The sequence below is a fragment of the Cetorhinus maximus genome, chromosome 7 (assembly GCF_964194155.1).
Source record: "Cetorhinus maximus chromosome 7, sCetMax3.hap1.1, whole genome shotgun sequence".
Lineage (NCBI taxonomy): Eukaryota > Metazoa > Chordata > Chondrichthyes > Lamniformes > Cetorhinidae > Cetorhinus > Cetorhinus maximus.
In genome coordinates, this window is record NC_135885.1 from 36,165,153 (window position 1) to 36,183,229 (window position 18,077).

The 18,077-nt window shown below is 46.4% G+C and overlaps 1 protein-coding gene across 1 annotated transcript in view; it reads right to left on the reverse strand.

Annotated features, from left to right (window-relative positions):
• kl (klotho) overlaps nt 1–18,077 on the reverse strand; it is a 118,538-nt gene that overhangs the window by 46,196 nt on the left and 54,265 nt on the right. The window contains exon 3 of the mRNA XM_078545337.1: nt 5,197–5,465. Coding sequence (XP_078401463.1) covers nt 5,197–5,465 — 269 coding nt within the window. The remainder of the gene's footprint in view (nt 1–5,196; nt 5,466–18,077) is intronic.

Here is an 18,077-nt window from a genome sequence, read left to right on the forward strand (position 1 = left end):
ACCTTCAGTGATCTTGATGAAGGCACCAGGTGTTATAAAGATTTGTGTGGGTTTTTATGACCTTAGATGAGAAAAATAGATCATATCAATGTGATGGGAAAATAGACCAAAATCTGGATCATTTAACATAGCTATGCCATGTTATACGTTTTCATAAGATCAATGTCAAGCATGTGCACACCATGCAAGGCTGTGAATTTAAAGTTATTCAGCAGGGGAACATTGTTACAGGACATGACCATCTGGAAGTTCAAAACAAATATTGCAAGGTTAACAAAAAAGTAAATAAATTTCTAGGATGTATTACTAAATGCAAAACAAAAAATACGACACTGGCCTTGGTTAGGCCTCATTTAGAAAACCGCACCAAACACTTCTACAGTCACGACGGCAGTCAGTAGAAATCCATCAACATTTAACCTGAAAGTAATTGTTGATCCCTTTAAATAGCACATGTGGTGGGGTTCTTCCTGCTGCTGATGTGCAGTCATGCATAATTAAGAGAAAGCGTTAGCTGGCATGTTGAACTGCAAAATGGCAGAGCTGGTATCAAATCAGAGTTAAACTCCACATGGTGGACGCTCACTACATGTGCACTAACATATCCTCCAGCACCCAGCTCAACTCGCACTAGATGAGTGCATGTACTCCTCAGACGACATATTGTACCTTTAAGGCCACTTGAAGCCCCCAAAAACCTGGCACATGACATCAAATTCTGCACTGATCACTTTTGCATAACTTACAAAAACCAGCAGAAAAAATTGTCGTTAAGGTTTAAAACCAGAAAGGAGAGGTATATGTTCCTAACCTCCAATCAGCTTGCTGTGACTGCAATTGAGGATTTTTTAATTTACACCGACAGTGGTTGTCTCCTGATTTACAACACTTCTGGTTGGTAGACAGGAGGACAATGTGGCAATCTCTACATGGGCAGAAACAAAAATGTATTTTGGGAGGCCCTGTGTCATCTGACTGATTGGGAGATATGAATAAAGCTCTTTCCTGTAGCAAGCTGATGCATCTGGCAGCCTGGTTTGAGGTCGACCTGAAAATGCGGGTGGGCAAAAACTTGACGGTAAGTCAACGCTTCTGCTCTGTGTGTTAGTTTATAGGCACAGGGCCATCAGGAGACACAAGCCATGTTTTTAAAGGTTTTCCACATGTTTGTAACTCAGGCCGTATTGCACTTCATCATCTTTCATACTGAAAACTGTTCTATTTCTCATGCTGACTTGGTGATCTGGAGCAAACCCCTTCTGGTAGTTTGGAACTTTTTTTGCATTAAAATCACAGTTGTTATTTGTACAGATTATGAGCCCAAAGTCTCTGTAGGAGCCCAAAATGTTGGTGTGCAATAGCATTGTAGGTTAGCCTTCAAATATTGGGAACATGAGGGTTAAGAAAGAAGAAGGGATGCCAATGTATTCTTCACAACCTTCTACAGCTCAAACTATCTCTCCAAGATCGCAAGCTCCAAATGATTATTATAGGCTCTTTAGCCTAGAATCATAGGTATGAATTTCTCAGCAGAGGCTGACATCACACTGCTGGGGCCGAAATTGGGAGCTGACGGCAGGACCGTGGGATGGCAATTTGTTGGCGTTGGCCAATTAACAGAGGCCCAGTCACAGGTCTGGCAGCTCAGCAGCCTCAACAGTGCCATCTCTAGCAGTGGCCATTGTTGAGGTTGCAGCTCGAGAATGAGGGCACTTCAATGCCAAGGCGCTCCCAAAGGCCGGAATTTTACAGCCCTGTCACAGCGGGAAAAGGGCCATAAAATGTGGTGAGCCATTCTAAGCTCTATTGACTTTGGCGGAACCATAAAATCCTGCTGGCGGTAAATTCCGCCCAAAGAGTGGTGAGTTTGTTTGTGGAAGTCGGGGCCAGACAGGCAGGCTCCTGTGATCGGTGGGGGTATGTACGGTGGTGGTGCACCAGCATTGAGTTAGGCGTGGAAATGGCCACTGCTGCTGGATGGCACCTCTCCACACCTGGGAACCCGCTGGAAGGTTCACCTGACAGTCTCCACATGCGGCAACGGGCCCCTCAACATGGGCAAGGTGCCAGCAGAGCGGGAGGTAGGCCTTAATTAGATCATTTAGTGACTCAACTGGCCGCCCAGCTAAGGTTCCCATTCCTGGCAATATGTCATGGCCGCGGAAAGATGTAGGACTTTCCTACCAGCACCTTCCCCTGCCATATTGCCAGCCCTGCTGCCTCCAAGACCATCTCCAATGGGCTGGGAAAATTCAGCCCATAGAATCATAGAATAGTTACAGCACAGAAGGAGGCCATTTGGCCCATTGTGTTCGTGTCATCGCTCTGTACGATCCCACACCACTGCCTTTTCCCTGTAGCCCTGAAAATCTTTTCTCATCAGATAATCATTCAATTCCCTTTTGAAAGGGACAATTGAATTTGCCTCCACAACACTCTCAGGCAGTGTATTCCAGATCCTAACCACTCATCACATAAAAAATTTATTTTCTTCTGTCGCTTCTGCTTCTTTTGCCAATTATCTGTCACGGGTGTCCTCTGGTTCTTGAGCCTTCCACCTGTCTTCAAAGTTCAGACTCCTCGTGATTTTAAGCACCTCAATCAAGTTTCCTCTTTGTAGAGAGTAGTTTCGCCAATCTATCCACATAACTGAAGTTGCTCAACCCCAACCATTCTTGTAAATCTTTTCTGCACCCTTTCCAATTCCTTTTTAAAGTGTGGTGTTGAAGTTGAACCAGTGTTTAATATATGCTCGCCATAACCTTTTGTACTCTATGCTGCTCTTTATAAAGCCAGATCCCATATGCTTTATTAACCACTTTATTCACCTTCAACAATTTATGCACATAAACCCCCAGATCCTTGTGCTCCTGCACCCTCCTTAGAATTACACCCTTTATTTTATACTGCCTTTCTTCTTTTCTCCTATCAAAATGTTTCACTTCACATTTCTACACATTAAATTTTATCTGCCATGCGTCTGCTCATTCTACCAGCCTCTTTATGACCTCTTAAAGTCTATCACTATTCTCCTCATGGTTCACAAGACTTCCAAGTTCTGTGTCATCTGCAAATTTTGAAATTGTGCCCTGTACACTCGAGTCTAGGTCATTAATATAGATCAAGAAAAGCAGAGGTCCTAATACCAGCCCTTGGCGAACCCCACTACATGCCATCCTCCAGTCTGAAAAACAACCGTCACCACAAGTCTCTGTTTCTTAACACTCAGCTAATTTTGTATTCATGCTGCCACTGTCCATTTTATTCCATGGGTTTCAACTTTGCTGACAAGCCTGTTATCTGGCACCTTATCAAATGTCTTTTGGAAGTCCATGTACACCACATCAACAGCATTACCCTCATCAACCCTCTCTGTTACCTCACCAAAAAACTCAGTCAAGTTAGTTAAACACAATTTGCCCTTAACAAATTTGTGCTGACTTTCCTAAATCAATTTATTCCTTAATTAATTCACATTAATTAGTGACAAATCTTTGCTGTGAACAAAGTTATAGCTCATGGGATAAAAGGAACAGTAACAACACGGATACGAAATTGGCTGAACAACAGGAGACAGAGGGTAGTGGTTAATGGGTGTTTTTCCTGCTGGAGGAAGGTTTGTAGTGGAGTTCTCCAGGAGTCAGTGTTGGGACCCTTGCTTCTCCTGATATATATTAATGACCTAGACCTTGGTGTACAGGGAACAATGTCAAAGTTTGTGGATGATACAAAACTTGGAAGAATTGTGGACTGTGAGATAGTGTAGAACTTTAAAGTGACATAGACAAGTTAGTGGAATGGGCACACAGGTGGCAGACGAAGTTCAATGCAGAGGTGTGAGGTGATTCATTTTGGTAGGAAGAACATGGAGAGACTATATAAAATAAAGGGTACAACTCTAAGGGGTGTGCGGGAACAGAGGGACCTGGGTGTATATGTGCATAAATCATTGAAGGTTGCAGGACAGGTGGAGAGAGCAGTTAATAAAACAAAGTATCCTGGGCTTTATTAATAGGTGCAGAGAGTACAAGAGCAGGGAAGTTATGTTGAATTTGTGTAAGTCACTAGCTCGGCCTCAGCTGGAGCATCACGTCCTCCGCATTTTAGGAAAGATGTGAAGGTATTCGAGAGGATAGACGAGAATGATTCCAGGGATCAAGAACTTCAGTTATGAAGGTAGATTGGAGAAGTTCAGATTGTTTTCCTTAGAGAAAAGAAGGCTGAAAGGAGATTTGATAGAGGTATTCAAAATCATGAGGGGCCTGGACAGAGTAGATAGGGACAAACATGTTCCCATTTGTGAAAGGATCGAGAATGAGAGGGTACAGATCTAAAGTAATTAATAAAAGAAGCAATAGTGATATTACTCAGCGAGTGTTAAGGTCTGGAATGCTCTGCCTGAGAGTGTGGTGGAGGCAGGTCCAAGTGAAGCATTCAAAAGGGAATTAGACCATTATCTGTAAAGGAAGAATGTACAGGGTTACAGCAAGAATGCGGGGGCTTGGTGCTAGGTGAGTTGCTCATTCGGTAAGCCTGTGCAGACACAATGGGCCGAATGGCCTCCTTCTGCACTGTAACAATTAATTTTGTCCCAGAATATCACTTCTAAACATAGAGCAATGAACCTATCTCCTGGCAATCTCAGACAGTTGCATATTAACTAACATAGTTGTTCCATGGAAAAATAATTGGAATTCAAGTCACATTTCCCTAAAGTTACAGTAAAAGCCTGCCTCATCACATAAAATGATCTATTCGATATTTAAATGAAAACAAAAAATATTTGACCACCTCAAAATTTGCCATACTCTGGTTAAAAAGGATTTTCCTCACAACAGATGTCTTTTGATGCCACTTAGAAGTTTGAAGAAACCTAAATTATTTAATAGTAGCAATGTTTGTGAAATAATACGTGGAAAATGATTTTTGAAGTTAGGATGGGGCATGTGATGCAGAAAACTGGCAACATATATGTAGAGAATCCAACAATACAGTAACTTATGTGGTGCAGAATGTTTTGCAATCGTTGGAAAATGTCAAAATTCAAGAAAAGATTGTAAACAAAGGAAAATCCTCACATGAGGAGGGGTGAGACTGATTTAGACATTATAATCATAGTTAATTGTTTGTTGACAAACTTATATATTGTGTTAACCAAATAATGGCTTTAATTCTTTAAGAAGTTAAAAAAAATACCTGTACAACATCCTCAGAAATGCCCCATGCAAAACTGTAGGGGAAGGTTCCTGTAATAGGTTTGCTTTCTGGTACAGATGGGAATCCATTGTCTTCTATCACTTGCCGATAGAAAAAAGCAGATGATTTTGGCATCCTCTCCTTCTCCTTGCTTTGAAAGTCAATGTAAAACAATCCTCGTCGGGTACTGTAACCAGTATCCCATTCAAAGCCATCTACCAGAGACCAGGCTGTGTATCCAATGACATCAACTCCATCATACTTAATTGCTGTGAAAGTACAAGTGCCAAAAATGTTAACACTGAAGTTTCATATTGACGTGGCGTGCGGAATGTATATACTTTACAGGGAAACATTTATCTTCCAGGACTGTTTTGCTGCATCAAATTGCATTGCAAAAATAGGCAGCTTGTTAATGACTACCAAGTTGTCCCAAAGCATTTTAAAGCCAATTAAGTACTTTTTGAAGTGTAGTTACTGTCTATGAAAGCACCAAAACCACTAGTGGATTTACTTTATTTTGCATACAATTGCTGAATTAAATGGAATTCATCAAACAGCCTTTTCTTATAATGCAAAGGTATCAACTATTTCACCACATACATTTCTATTATTGATCAATAGGGAAATTCGATCATTAGATTTTTAGTCTAGTTTAGTTCTCTCTAACTTAAAATTGGTCCAAATCAATGCAGGAAATACAGCAGCCAAGTTGCACATAGCAAGATCCCACCAACAGCAATGTGATAATGACCGGATTATCTGTTTTAATGATATGGGTTGAGGAATAAGTATTGTCCAGGTCACCAGGGATAACTCTCCTGCTCTTTGAAATACTGTCATGGGATATTTTGCATCCACCTGAGAGGGAGGACAGGGCCTTGGTTCAATATGTCATCCAAAAGACTGGACCTCCAACAGTGCAGCACCATCCTGGGGTGTCACTTTAGACTTTTATGCTCAAGTACTAAAGTGAGACTTGACCACACAACTTTCTGACTTAGAGGCAAGAGTGCTACCGATTGGGCCACAGCAAAACTTATTATGGGAATCAGCTAGAAAACTACTATAAATACAGTATTTGATGGTTTTAAAAATGTACACCCTAGCAAATACAAGCAAAATTTAACCCTTAAGAGAAATTGGGTTACCAACTTCTGCTATGGTTGGGATTCAAACCTTTTTATTTACATTTAATGCTTAAAGGTTGAGGTAAGTGTGCTTTTAAAGAATCATGTTCTTCAATTGGAAGTCAACATTTCCTAATACATGACAGATAATCAGATTAGATTTTTGATCCGTTCATCTAACAATGCTTAATATTATGAAGGCAGAAGAGGCTAAATTTGAGTATCCTGAATACTTCATCACGAATGATAGCTATCAAAAAATTTCACAAATTGGAATTAGAGAAATACTTCAAGAGCTTGGATGGTTAATTGGTTGCCCAGTATTCTTTGAAAGAGAACAGCTCTCTATCAGAGAAAAAAAAATCATTACTTAGTGACAAGATTTCACAGCTTGTGAATTATTTGATGGACTTTTTTTAAAAATTGGCAACACATTGTAACATATCCATATGTGCATGTTGATTCGAACTTTAATGCAGCATTTTTGTTTGTCTCTCCAGATAAACTATTTTTCTAGCTCACATATAAGTGCAAAATCACAAATAGTTTGAATTTTACTTTTTTATTCCTGTTGATGGAAAAATGTCTATCAAGCAACACTGGCAATACAACCTTTCAATAATGTTTCTGCACCATTTTGTGAGAAAATAATAATGAGCCTCATCAAAATGGACATTACTATGATATTCAAAATTCAAGTTACCACTCAAAAAACATATAAGTATTATATGGAGAACAATAATTTGAAACTGTTTGATCTTCATCCACATCTAAAGGGGAGGCAGTGGCATAGTGGTAATGTCACCGGACTGATAATGCTCCAATAATGCGGCCAATGCTCTGGGGGCACGAGTTCAAATCTCACCGTGGCAGCTGGTGGAATTTAAATTCAATTAATAAATCTGAAATTCAAAGTTAGTTTCAGCAATAGTGACCATGAAACCATTGAAATAAAAACCCATTTGGTTCACTAATGCCCTTTAGGAAAGGAAATCTACTGTCCTTACTTGGTCAGGCCTATATGTGACTCCAGACACACAGCAATGTGGTTGACTCTTAAACTAGCCAAGCAAGCCACTCAGTTGTTTGAGCCTACAGAAAGTTGATACGGAATGAAATCGGATGAATCACCTTACACCAACTGAGGCACCCTTGGAAATGACAGCAGCAAACCCAGTCCTGTTGACACTGCAAAGTCCTCCTTACTAACTTCTGGGGGCTTGTGCCAAAATTGGGAGAGCTGTTCCTGTAGACCTTTCAAGCAACAGGATGACATAGTTATGGACTCACACCTTACAGATGTCCCAGACACCACCAGGGATGCAGTTAGGAGGGAGTTGCCCTGGGAGTCTTCAACATCGACTCTGGACCCCATGAAGTCTCATGGCATAAGGTCAAACATAGGCAAGGAAATCTCCTGCTGGTTACCACCTACCAACTCCCCACAACCTCCTGCTCAGCTGATGAATCAGTATTCCTCCATGTTGAACACCACTTGAAGAAAGCACTGAGGCTAGCAAGGACACTGAATGTACTCTGGGTGGGAGACATCAATATCTATCACCAGAAGTACCTGGTAGCACCACTTCTGGCTGAGTCCAAAAGGAGCTGCGAGACTGGGTCTGCAGCAGGTGGTGAGGGAACCAACAAGAGGGAAAAACCTACTTGGCCTTGTCCTCACCAATCTACCTGTCACAGGTGTATTTGCCCATAACAGTATTAGTATGTCACAGATATATTTGTCGATGACAGCACTGGTAGGAGTTCCCATTGCACTGCCCTTGTGGAGACAAAGTCTCAACTTCACATTGAGGATACCCTCCATCCTAATGTGTGCCACTGCCACCATTAGGATAGATCTCAAACAGATCTAGCAACTCCATGAGGCACTATGGGCCATCAACAACAGCAGAATTGTATACAGCCACAATTTGTAACCTCATGGCATGGCATATCCTCCACTCTACCATTACCACCAAGCCAGGGGATCAGCCCTGGTTCAATGAAGAGTGCAGGAGGGCATGCCAGGAGCAGCACCAGGCGTACCTAAAAATGAAGTGTCAACCTGGTGAAGCTACAACACAGGACCACTTGCTTGCCAAACAGCGGAAGAGGTAAGCGATACTACAACCAATGGGTGAGATCTAATTTCTGCAGTCCTGCCACATCCAGCCATGAATGGTGGTGGACAATTAAGCAGCTAACAAGAGGAGGCAGGTCCACAAATATCCCCATCCTCAATGATGGGGGAGCCCAGCACATCAGTGCAAAAGACAAGGCTGAAGCATTTACAACAATCTTCAACTAGAAGTGCCGATTGGATGATCTACCTGCTCGTGAGGTCCCCAGCATCACAGATGCCAGTCTTCAGCCAATTCATTTCGCTCCACGTGATATCAAGAAATGGCTGAAGGCACTGGATACTGCAAAGTCTATGGGCTGAAAACATTCTGGCAATAATACTAAAGACTTGTGCTCCAGAACTTGCCATGCTCCTAGCCAAGCTGTTCCAGTACAGCTACAACACTGGCATCTACCCTGCAATGTGGAAAATTGCCCAGGTATGTCCTGTCCACAAAAGTCAGGACAAATGTAATCTGGCCGGTTACTGCCCCATAAGTCTACTCTCGCTCATCATAAAGTGATGGAAGGGATAATCAACAGTGCTATCAAGTGGCCCTTGCTTAGCAAGCACTTGCTCACTGATGCTGTTTGGGTTCTGCTGGGGCCACTCAGCTCCTGACCTCATTACAGCCTTGGTTCAAATATGGACAAAAGAGCTGAACTCTCGAGGTAAGGTGAGAGCGACTGCTTTTGACATCAAGGGCAGCATTTGACTGAGTTGGCACCAAGGAACCCTTGCAAAACTGGAGTCAATGGGAATCAGGGGAGAAACTCTCTGCTGGTTGGAGTCATATCTAGCACAAAGGAAGATGGTTGTGGTTGTTGGAGGTCAGTCATCTCAGCTCCAGGACATCACTGCAGGAGTTCCTCAGGGTAGTGTCCTCGGCCCAACCATCTTCAGCTGCTTCATCAATGATCTCCCTTCCATCATAATTTCAGAAGTGGGGATGTTCGCTGATGATTGCACAATATTCAGCACCATTTGCAACTCCTCAGGTGCTGAAGCAGTCCATGTCCAAGTGCAGCAAGACCTGGACAACATTCAAAATTGGGCTGACAAGCAGCAAGCAACAGTTGCGCCACAGAAGTGCCAGGCAATGAACATCCCCGATGACAGAGAATCCAACCATTGCCCCTTGACATTAAAAAGGCATTACCATTGCTGAATTGCCCTCTATCAACAACCTGGAGGTTACCATTGACCAGAAACTAAGCTGGACCAGCCATATAAATACTGTGACTACAAGAGCAGGCCAGAGGCTGGGAATTCTGTGGTAGTAATTCACCTCCTGACCCTCCAAAACTTGTCCACCAACTACAAGGCACAAGTCAGGAGTGTGATGGAATACTATCTATTTACCTGGATGAGTGCAGCTGCCACAACACTCATGAAGCCTGACACTATCCAGGACAAATCAGCCTGCTTGATTGGCAACCCACCTTACACATTCACTCCCTCCACCACTGACTAGGCAGCAGTGTGTACCATCTACAGGGTGCACTGCAGCAACTCACCAAGGCTCCTTTGACAGCACCTTCCAAACTTGCAACCTCTGCGACCTTGAAGGACAGGAGCAGTATAGGCATTTGAACAGCACCGCCTGCAAATTCCCCTCCAAGCCTCACACCATCCTGACTTGAAACTACATCGCTGTTCCTTCACTGTCACTGGATCAAATTGGAACTCCTTTCCTAACAGTACAATGGGGGTACCTACACCAGTTGGGCTGCAGCAGTTCAAGGTGACAAGCCCCCATCTATTCAACGGCATTTAAGTGGGCAATAAATGCTGGCCTAGCCAGTAATGCCCACACCCTGAGAAAGAATAAACAAAATAGTTCAAGGACAAACAACAATTACAAATTCACAGGAAATAGCAAAACAGCTAAGTTTGAAATTTTGATGAGGTTTTTTTGTTAGCAACAAATATACATCAACATGCATCATCAGTGAAATAGGAGCTTATTTTGAGCCTATTTAGAAATTTCCAATCCCTTTACACCACTGACCACCAAGATATTCATCAACTGTTTGTTTCTCTTCAAATGGTGGTTCTGGTACCTTACTGCATACTTCGATCACAGGGACATATTTACAAAACATGCAGCAGAGGGTGTTAGTGGCAGAGCAACCTCTCCTGTGATGTAACCTAGAAGGGGTATAGTATGCAGCATTGCAGCATGCAATCACTTGAGCTGTGACTCTTAGACTTTGGCTCAAGCTCCATATCTCCTCCCACTCTCCTTGAACAGCTCCTCATGGACCTGCACCACTGTAATTAACATAACATAAGGGAAACCAATTATTTCAATTTGGATGTCAGTCTGTAGGAATTGATTAGTAACATTTAGGTGACAGCCATGGCTTAGCTGGGAGCACTCTTGAATCGCAAGTTGCTGGGTTCAGATCCCACTCCAGGCCTTGAGCATGGATTGCATTCCAGCTCAGAGTATATAAATGCCCCTGTTGATCAAAATTCTTTCCTGAGCTGTTGTAAGATCATTTTTGTAAAATAATAAATGTTTTTTTAGTCCTTACTCTTGTAATAACCAGAAATAGAGTGTTCAGGACCAGAATTTTCCTGCTGGTGTGCGGGGGTGGGCCCTGCATGCCCGAGCATAAAATGATACGTGGTGATGCCGGGCGAGGGTCCCGACGTCACCGCACGCCATCACGATAGCTGGGGAGGCGGCTGCGCTATAAGTTCAGATGCGCGCCCACCATCAAGGCCAGTTAAGGCCCTTGAGGCAGCAGTTGATCTCAATTTTTCATAGCCCATGCCATCTTCAGGACATCGCACGGGCGCAACAGGCAGACGGGTAGGAGACATTCATATAAACCTCATCCATGGGCGAAATAAGAGGGGTCAGTGGGGTCGTGAATGTGATGTTTGAGGTATTTAAGTGTGAATGTAACTTTTACTTGCCTGAGTGAGCAGGAAGACTTCAAAACTCATACCAGCTGCTAGGACAGGAGAAAAGGCCTTGGTCAGGACTCTACAGTAGAAATCATTTCTGGGGCCTGCAGCTTTCAGGAAGCCTTCCCTTAGCCTGGGAATGGGAGTTGTGATCTCCTCTGAGGAGGAAGGGAGTGCCAGAAGGGGGAGGAGGCCAGGAGTCCACATTCAGCCTCCAGGGGAGCCACCTTTGGGAGGAGAGGCGTAGGCACAAGGAGTCCAGGGCCAATAGGAAGTGCAAGGCAGAAGGGACCGCAGAAGTCGCCAATATCCTGCTGCCAGGGTATACAGGTGGCGAAGCAGCTACCTCAGTATGTCTGAGGTCCAGTGCTGAAGGACTCTGTCTCTCAATGGAGACAGTCACCTCCATCTGTCAGATGATAGGCCCCGAGATCTCAGCTAACTGTGTGGGTGGGCTCCCCATGCCAGTGGCTCTGAAGGTCACAGCTGCCCTTAACTTCTATGCATCTGGCTCTTTCTAGGGGTCGGTGGGTGATCTTTGCGGTGTCTCCCAATCAGCTGTCCACACTTGTGTCAAGCAGGTGACAGATGCTCTATTCAGACGTGCATTGACTTTCATCCACTACCGCTGGGACCAGGCAAGCCAGACACAGCGAGCCAGAGGCTTCGCGGCCATTGCTGGCTTCCCCCGTGTCCAGGGTGCAATAGACTGTACACATGTAGCCATCAAGGTGCCAGCAGGTGAGCCCGGTGCCTTCGTCAACAGGAAGGGCTTCCACTCCATGAACGTGCAGATAGTGTGTGATCACAGGATGCTGATTCTACAAGTCTGTGCAAGGTACCCAGGCAGCTCCCACAACGCTTACATACTCAGATATTCCCAGGTGCCGGGGCTCTTCAGTGCCAGAGCCCAGCTGGATGGATGGCTGTTGGGTGACAAGGGCTATCCCCTCAGAAGGTGGCTCATTATGCCTCTCCACCATCCAAGAACAGAAGCTGAGCAGCGCTACAATAGGAGCCGCGCCTCCACAAGGGCTGTGGTGGAGAGAGCCATCGGTCTTCTCAAGATGTGCTTCCGATGCCTGGACCGTTCAGGGTGCGCACTCCAGTACCCGCTAGATCGTGCCTCGCTGATAGTGGTTCCATGCTGCGCTCTCCACAATCTTGCGCTGGAAAGGGGGGACGCAGTGGACGATGAAGACGTCGACGCAGTTTCTGTGGCTGCACACAATGAGTCCAGCAGTGAATCCAAGGATGAGCATGCACAGGAGAATGCTGAGGGGGTAGACGCTGACCCGGGCATACTCCAGGGAGGCAGGGACACCCGGGAGGCTTTAATCCAATGAACCTGCAGCTAGCACACCACAGATGGACCTTCAACACACGCCAAGGCTGCAGGCTCCACAGTCGATACCTGAGCGCTAAATCTGCCTGGATAGGAACATTAACTGAGGCCCTTGTCAATAAAGCTCAATGTCAGACAACTCATTTATAACATCATGGCTTACCATACACCTGCAGAAGTAAGGAATCACCCTGAGATATGGCAACATGTCAAACTTTATTGAGTAAACCAAAGTAAATTCATAAAGCAAAACAAAAACGGTGTTGCACATCACACCAAGTCTTTGACTAAGCACTATGGGCCAACATAAAAGCACCAGTGAGAAACCCGTCGTGTGCCTAAGGTGCCTTAAATTTACGCTTATGGGTGCTACGTTTAGGTGCTGTCCCCTCTCTGGCACTGGCATCTGAGACAGCCTGTTTACTGTGCTGTATTGTTGGCCTCCATGACCTTGGCGGATGTCCTCTGGCCTGCAGAGCATTTGATGGCCCCGCCTGGGAGGGAGCGGCCAGTTCCACGGCTGGCATCTCCCCAGTCGCCGCAGCCTGTTTGGATGCCATGGTCACTGGCAGAGGGACGGAGGAGCTGCTGCCCTCATCAGGAGTGCCCTGAGGAGCCCGCAGAGATGACACACAGCTGCTGACGTCAGGTCGCTTTGGACCTCCCTGAACACCGTAGATGGATGGGCACCGAGCTAGGATACTTGGTGCCCAGACCATCTCCCACACTGGCATTGACCAGCTATGGCCAATGCCGCTGTGAGGGCTTGCTGGTCCGAACACAACCCCAGGAAGACTTGATTGTTCTCCTGGAGGAGCCTCTCCATGAGAGTCACCACTCTCTCCATGGATGGAGCATGGTGCTCAGTCATAAGGCTCATTGCATCGATGATGCTCCGCATGGACTCCTCCAGCACGGGCACCATGCCACGCATAGCCTCATGTATCTCCGCCAGATCGTCCCACATACCCTGCTGCACTTCCAGCAACTGCTGCCTCATGGACAATTCCAAAGGCACATCATCAGCTACCAACCGAACAAGTACCTGGTCCCCAGCAGTCCTCCGACTGCCGGCGCCCTGGGCACTCTCTGTCTCTGCCCGCACCTCAAGCGAGTGTGAAGTGCCCTCACCACCATGCCCCGGTACACTAGCTGAAGATCTGATTCCCACCGAGGTGCTAGTATCTGCACTGGTGCCTGCCTGGCTGAGATGGTGTGACGCTGGAGAGTGTATTTGCTCAGGGGTTTCAGGTGTGAGAGGTGGGCCCTCTGTCTCCTCCTCCCAGCCTTGCTCCGGTGATGCTGAAAGGAAGAAAAAGGGCATTTGATTAGTTACAGTGCAGACAATGTCAACTTGCATGCCACTCCCTTGGATCATTATGCGCTCATTCTTCCATAATCAAGGGTAAGACCATGTTGCTAACTTCAGTCATGGAGTATTCAGCAGTGCCATGGCTGCTGGGACACACATGGTGACCTGAGTCCTTGCCAAACATACCTCCCCATGTCACCCCAGCCTCACCGACACTGGTGTACCTGGGGGCATGGCACCTCTCAAGGTCCATGGCCTGCTGCTCGAAAGCCGTAAGGATGGCCAACTGGCCCTGCCCTCCGCCAGTCCGCAACCGTTCTGTGGAATTGTGCGCAGTCTTTTCCTGAAAAGGAGAGAGGAGCATTGATTAGTCCAGCCTGTACCTGAATTCCCATCGCATCCCTGCCAACCCAGCCAGAGTGGGACATTGCAGGACACCAGTTCTTCGTCACCCCATAGCTGCCGCACACTCACACAAAGAAGCCAGGGCTGACCCCCACCCCCACCCCGCCATTGGCCAAATGCTGCCTCCTTCACATGTGGCACCACAAGGTGTTACTTTGCTAAGCAAGGAGGCACAAGCAAGTGGAGCGCAAAGAGCAGCAGATAGATTGGTGCCCCGCCAACTGGAAGCTCCCCTCCCAGCATGTTAGCACTCTGACTTTGACATGCTTCCCAGTTCCAGCTCTCTGCCTATGTGCAGATCCTTGACTTTCACCCCCATTCTATACTCTGGGTGTCAGTGTCACACATGCTGTGGATGCAGAACACATCCTAGCTCAACCCCCTCAGGGTGAACTGGGCATGGGCAATCTCTGCTGGCTCACCCAGTGAGCGATCCATGCCGTGAGGGATTCAATGACGTTACTGTACTAAAAGTTGCCGGGTGTGTTGGGGGGAGGGGGAGGTTTGGAGGAAAGGGTGACAGCTGCATTAAGTGACTTCAGCCAACGTGGTACTCAACCTTCTTGAGCGCAGGAGATCATTGATCCTTTTGCGACACTGGAGCCATGTGCACCGCACCACATGGGAGCTCATACTCTCTCAGCCACCTCCTCCCACGCACGTTTGGTCAGGTGGGGGGTCCTCCGCCTCCCGCCCCTCAGAAGAAGGACCTCCCGCTGCGCTGCCACCTCCTTCAGGAGGGCAGCTAGGCAATCGTCAGAGAAACGAGGGGCACACTGCCCCACTGGCCTATCCTCCAGCCTGGCCTGCCCTGATAGCCTACCCTCCAGCCTGGCCTACCCCGATGGCCCACCCTCCTGACTTGCGTCACCAACATTGCCCCTCTGCAGAGCCCTTCTCCCAGCCATTGTGAGCAGCTGTAGGCCTTCCTTTATACAGGCTGCTAGGTCACCATTGGACCCGGTAGGCTGAGCGCGCCCGCCGCCGCCCGCCTACTCCCGCTAAGCACGGGAGTCGTGAAGTATAATTGGCCCACCTGCGTAAAATGGCGGCGTGGACCTCATCACAGGCAGCAATCGGGTCCGCGCCAGCCTGCACCCGCTCTTGACCGGCCCGCCCGACATGGGGAAAATTGTCCCCTAGATAAATCACATGGACTCTAGTGCAAGCAAATGTATATCCAACAGGCTTTTCATGTTCTATATTTATTGAAAGAGCGACAGTGGGAGTTATTAGAATTGAAGAAAATTCCATATTCTAACCACCTCTGTGCACAGAAACCCTTATCAAAAACGAATTTAATTATTTGTATGATTACACTGACAGAAGCAGCACTTTCACCACACAAGATTCACCAAAGTCACTCCTACTTTATAGTTTTTTTCCTGCCTCTTATTTTCCCATGCATCCCATCGGTGTTCCTTGTGTTTTTTTGGGTGCATGTAAGATATGAGGGGTAGCAAGACCATCACTTTCCCGCCCACCCCTGAGCTGACCCCCATAATACGGTAGGTGGGCAGGTGCCGAAATTGGCAGCCCATCAGCCATTTTTAAATAAATACCCAGAACGCAAAAACAGTAAAAACTGGGAAATAAGAATCCTGGTCCAAACTGGCCTTGTATACCTTAAAATGGAACACCAATAAAAACTGGAAAATAAGAGACAAAAACAAAATACCTGGAAAAACTCAGCAGGTCTCACAGCATCTGCGGAGAGGAATACAGTTAACATTTCGAGTCCGTATGACTCTTCAACAGAACTAAGGAAAAATAGAAGAGAGGTGAAATATAAGCTGGTTTAAGGGGGGGGTGGGACTGGTAGAGCTGAATAGAGGGCCAGTGATGAGTGGAGATTGCCAAAAGATGTCATAGACAAAAGAACAAAGAGGTGTTGACGGTGCTGATATTAGCTAAGAAATGTGCTAATGGTGACATTAAGGGTAGAAAGCAGGACGAGCAAGGGACAGATAGCCTAGTGGGGGGTGGGGTGGGGTGAAGGAATCGAAAAAGGCTAAAAGGTAGAGATAAAACAATGGATGGAAATACATTTAAAAATAATGGAAATAGGTGGGAAAAGAAAAATCTATATAAATTATTGGAAAAAGGGAGATCAGAAAGGGGGTGGGGACGGAGGAGAGAGTTCATGATCTAAAGTTGTTGAACTCAATATTCAGTCCGAAAGGCTATAAAGTGCCTAGTCGGAAGATGAGGTGCTGTTCCTCCAGTTTGCAGAGTACTGATCTAAACTGTTTTTTCCTTCTGGATAACAGTCAATTGAGCTTGCCACCAAGCCAGTTGTCCCAAATATTACACTGCCCATGCCATAACATGGTTTGCGTGGGCAGGCAGGTGGAAGTGGGTAGGCCATTTTTTAAATACAAGCGGTTAACAGGGAGGGGAGGAACGGCTTTGGGAGGGGTGCCCTGTGAAAATTCAGGGCACCCCCCCTAAGATGTTACTCTCCCTTTCTTCCTCCCTGTCTGGGGCCCGAATATCCACCTGCCCACCCCCCCTCCCCCCTCCCTAGGCTGCCCAATTGCTTCCCACCCTAAAAGCAAGGGGCTTCCCTGGTTCTCGAATCCATCAAAGTTCTGTGCAGGCCTGCCTGCAGTTCCAACAGTGCCCACTACTGGTTTCTGGCACTGCTGGGACTGCTAGGGTGGGACTTCCTCCCACTGAGGGGTGGAAGTTGCACTCTTAGCCTGTTTAGTCTGCTGGCAGCATGCCATGGCTGTGGGGCCAGCTTGTTTGAGGTGCGTCAGATGCCGGTCAACTCTTATAATGGGCTGAGGAGGCTGGCAGGCTATGTGCCCCCTGTGAAATCCAGCCCTATGTTTCACCTTTACTCAGCCTGGCTTTGGCTGCCCCTGTTTACACACTGGTACATAAATTGATACAATGCAGCCATTCATGTTGCCTTGACAGGGTGCTTTACTATGCTTCCACCCCACCCCCCCCCCACCCCCACAACCCCCCTCGCTTTCTATCTCTGTCCCTCTCTCTGCTTCTCCTTGTCTAGCACCCCAGGGCACTCACTAAAAAGCTACCAAACCACCAGCCCTATTATTATTGCACCACCAATGAAACTTCCACCTGCCGTTGTATCCAAATCCCTGGGAAAATGTCATTTAAATAATTTGGGCAGGTTCTGGAGCCTGTAGCATCAAAACAAGAGCGCAGGCCTTGTAGAGGCAGCGTACTGCTCCGTTAGGGCTTGGAAGCGGGGTTGGGGAAGCTGCTGGAGAGGTGTCTCAGGCTGACCTGAAGCAAAAGTAGGTAAAGATGTTTAATGTTACTTTTAATGAGAAGTTTATTTTTAACTGAACTTCTACTAATTAAGTTCCACTTAAACTCCCCGGCTCCAGTGTGAGTCCTGTCACTAGGTCATCATCACAGAAGTGACTGTTTTGAGCAGTTGCATAATGCAGTTCTGAGCAAGGTTAATCAATGGAGCCCTGCGCTGTGCTGGGGCAGATTTTCACCTCTCTGCTTGCGTGTGAAACTGACGCCACACCATGCTCCACTGAAATTAATGAATATTGAAAATTAGTTAGTTTCTATGAGGAACCATATTGCCAGGTGGCAAGTTAAGAATCTACCCCCCTACCTGAGGGGAACAAACTGATATTACCCGTGTGGAAATGCATC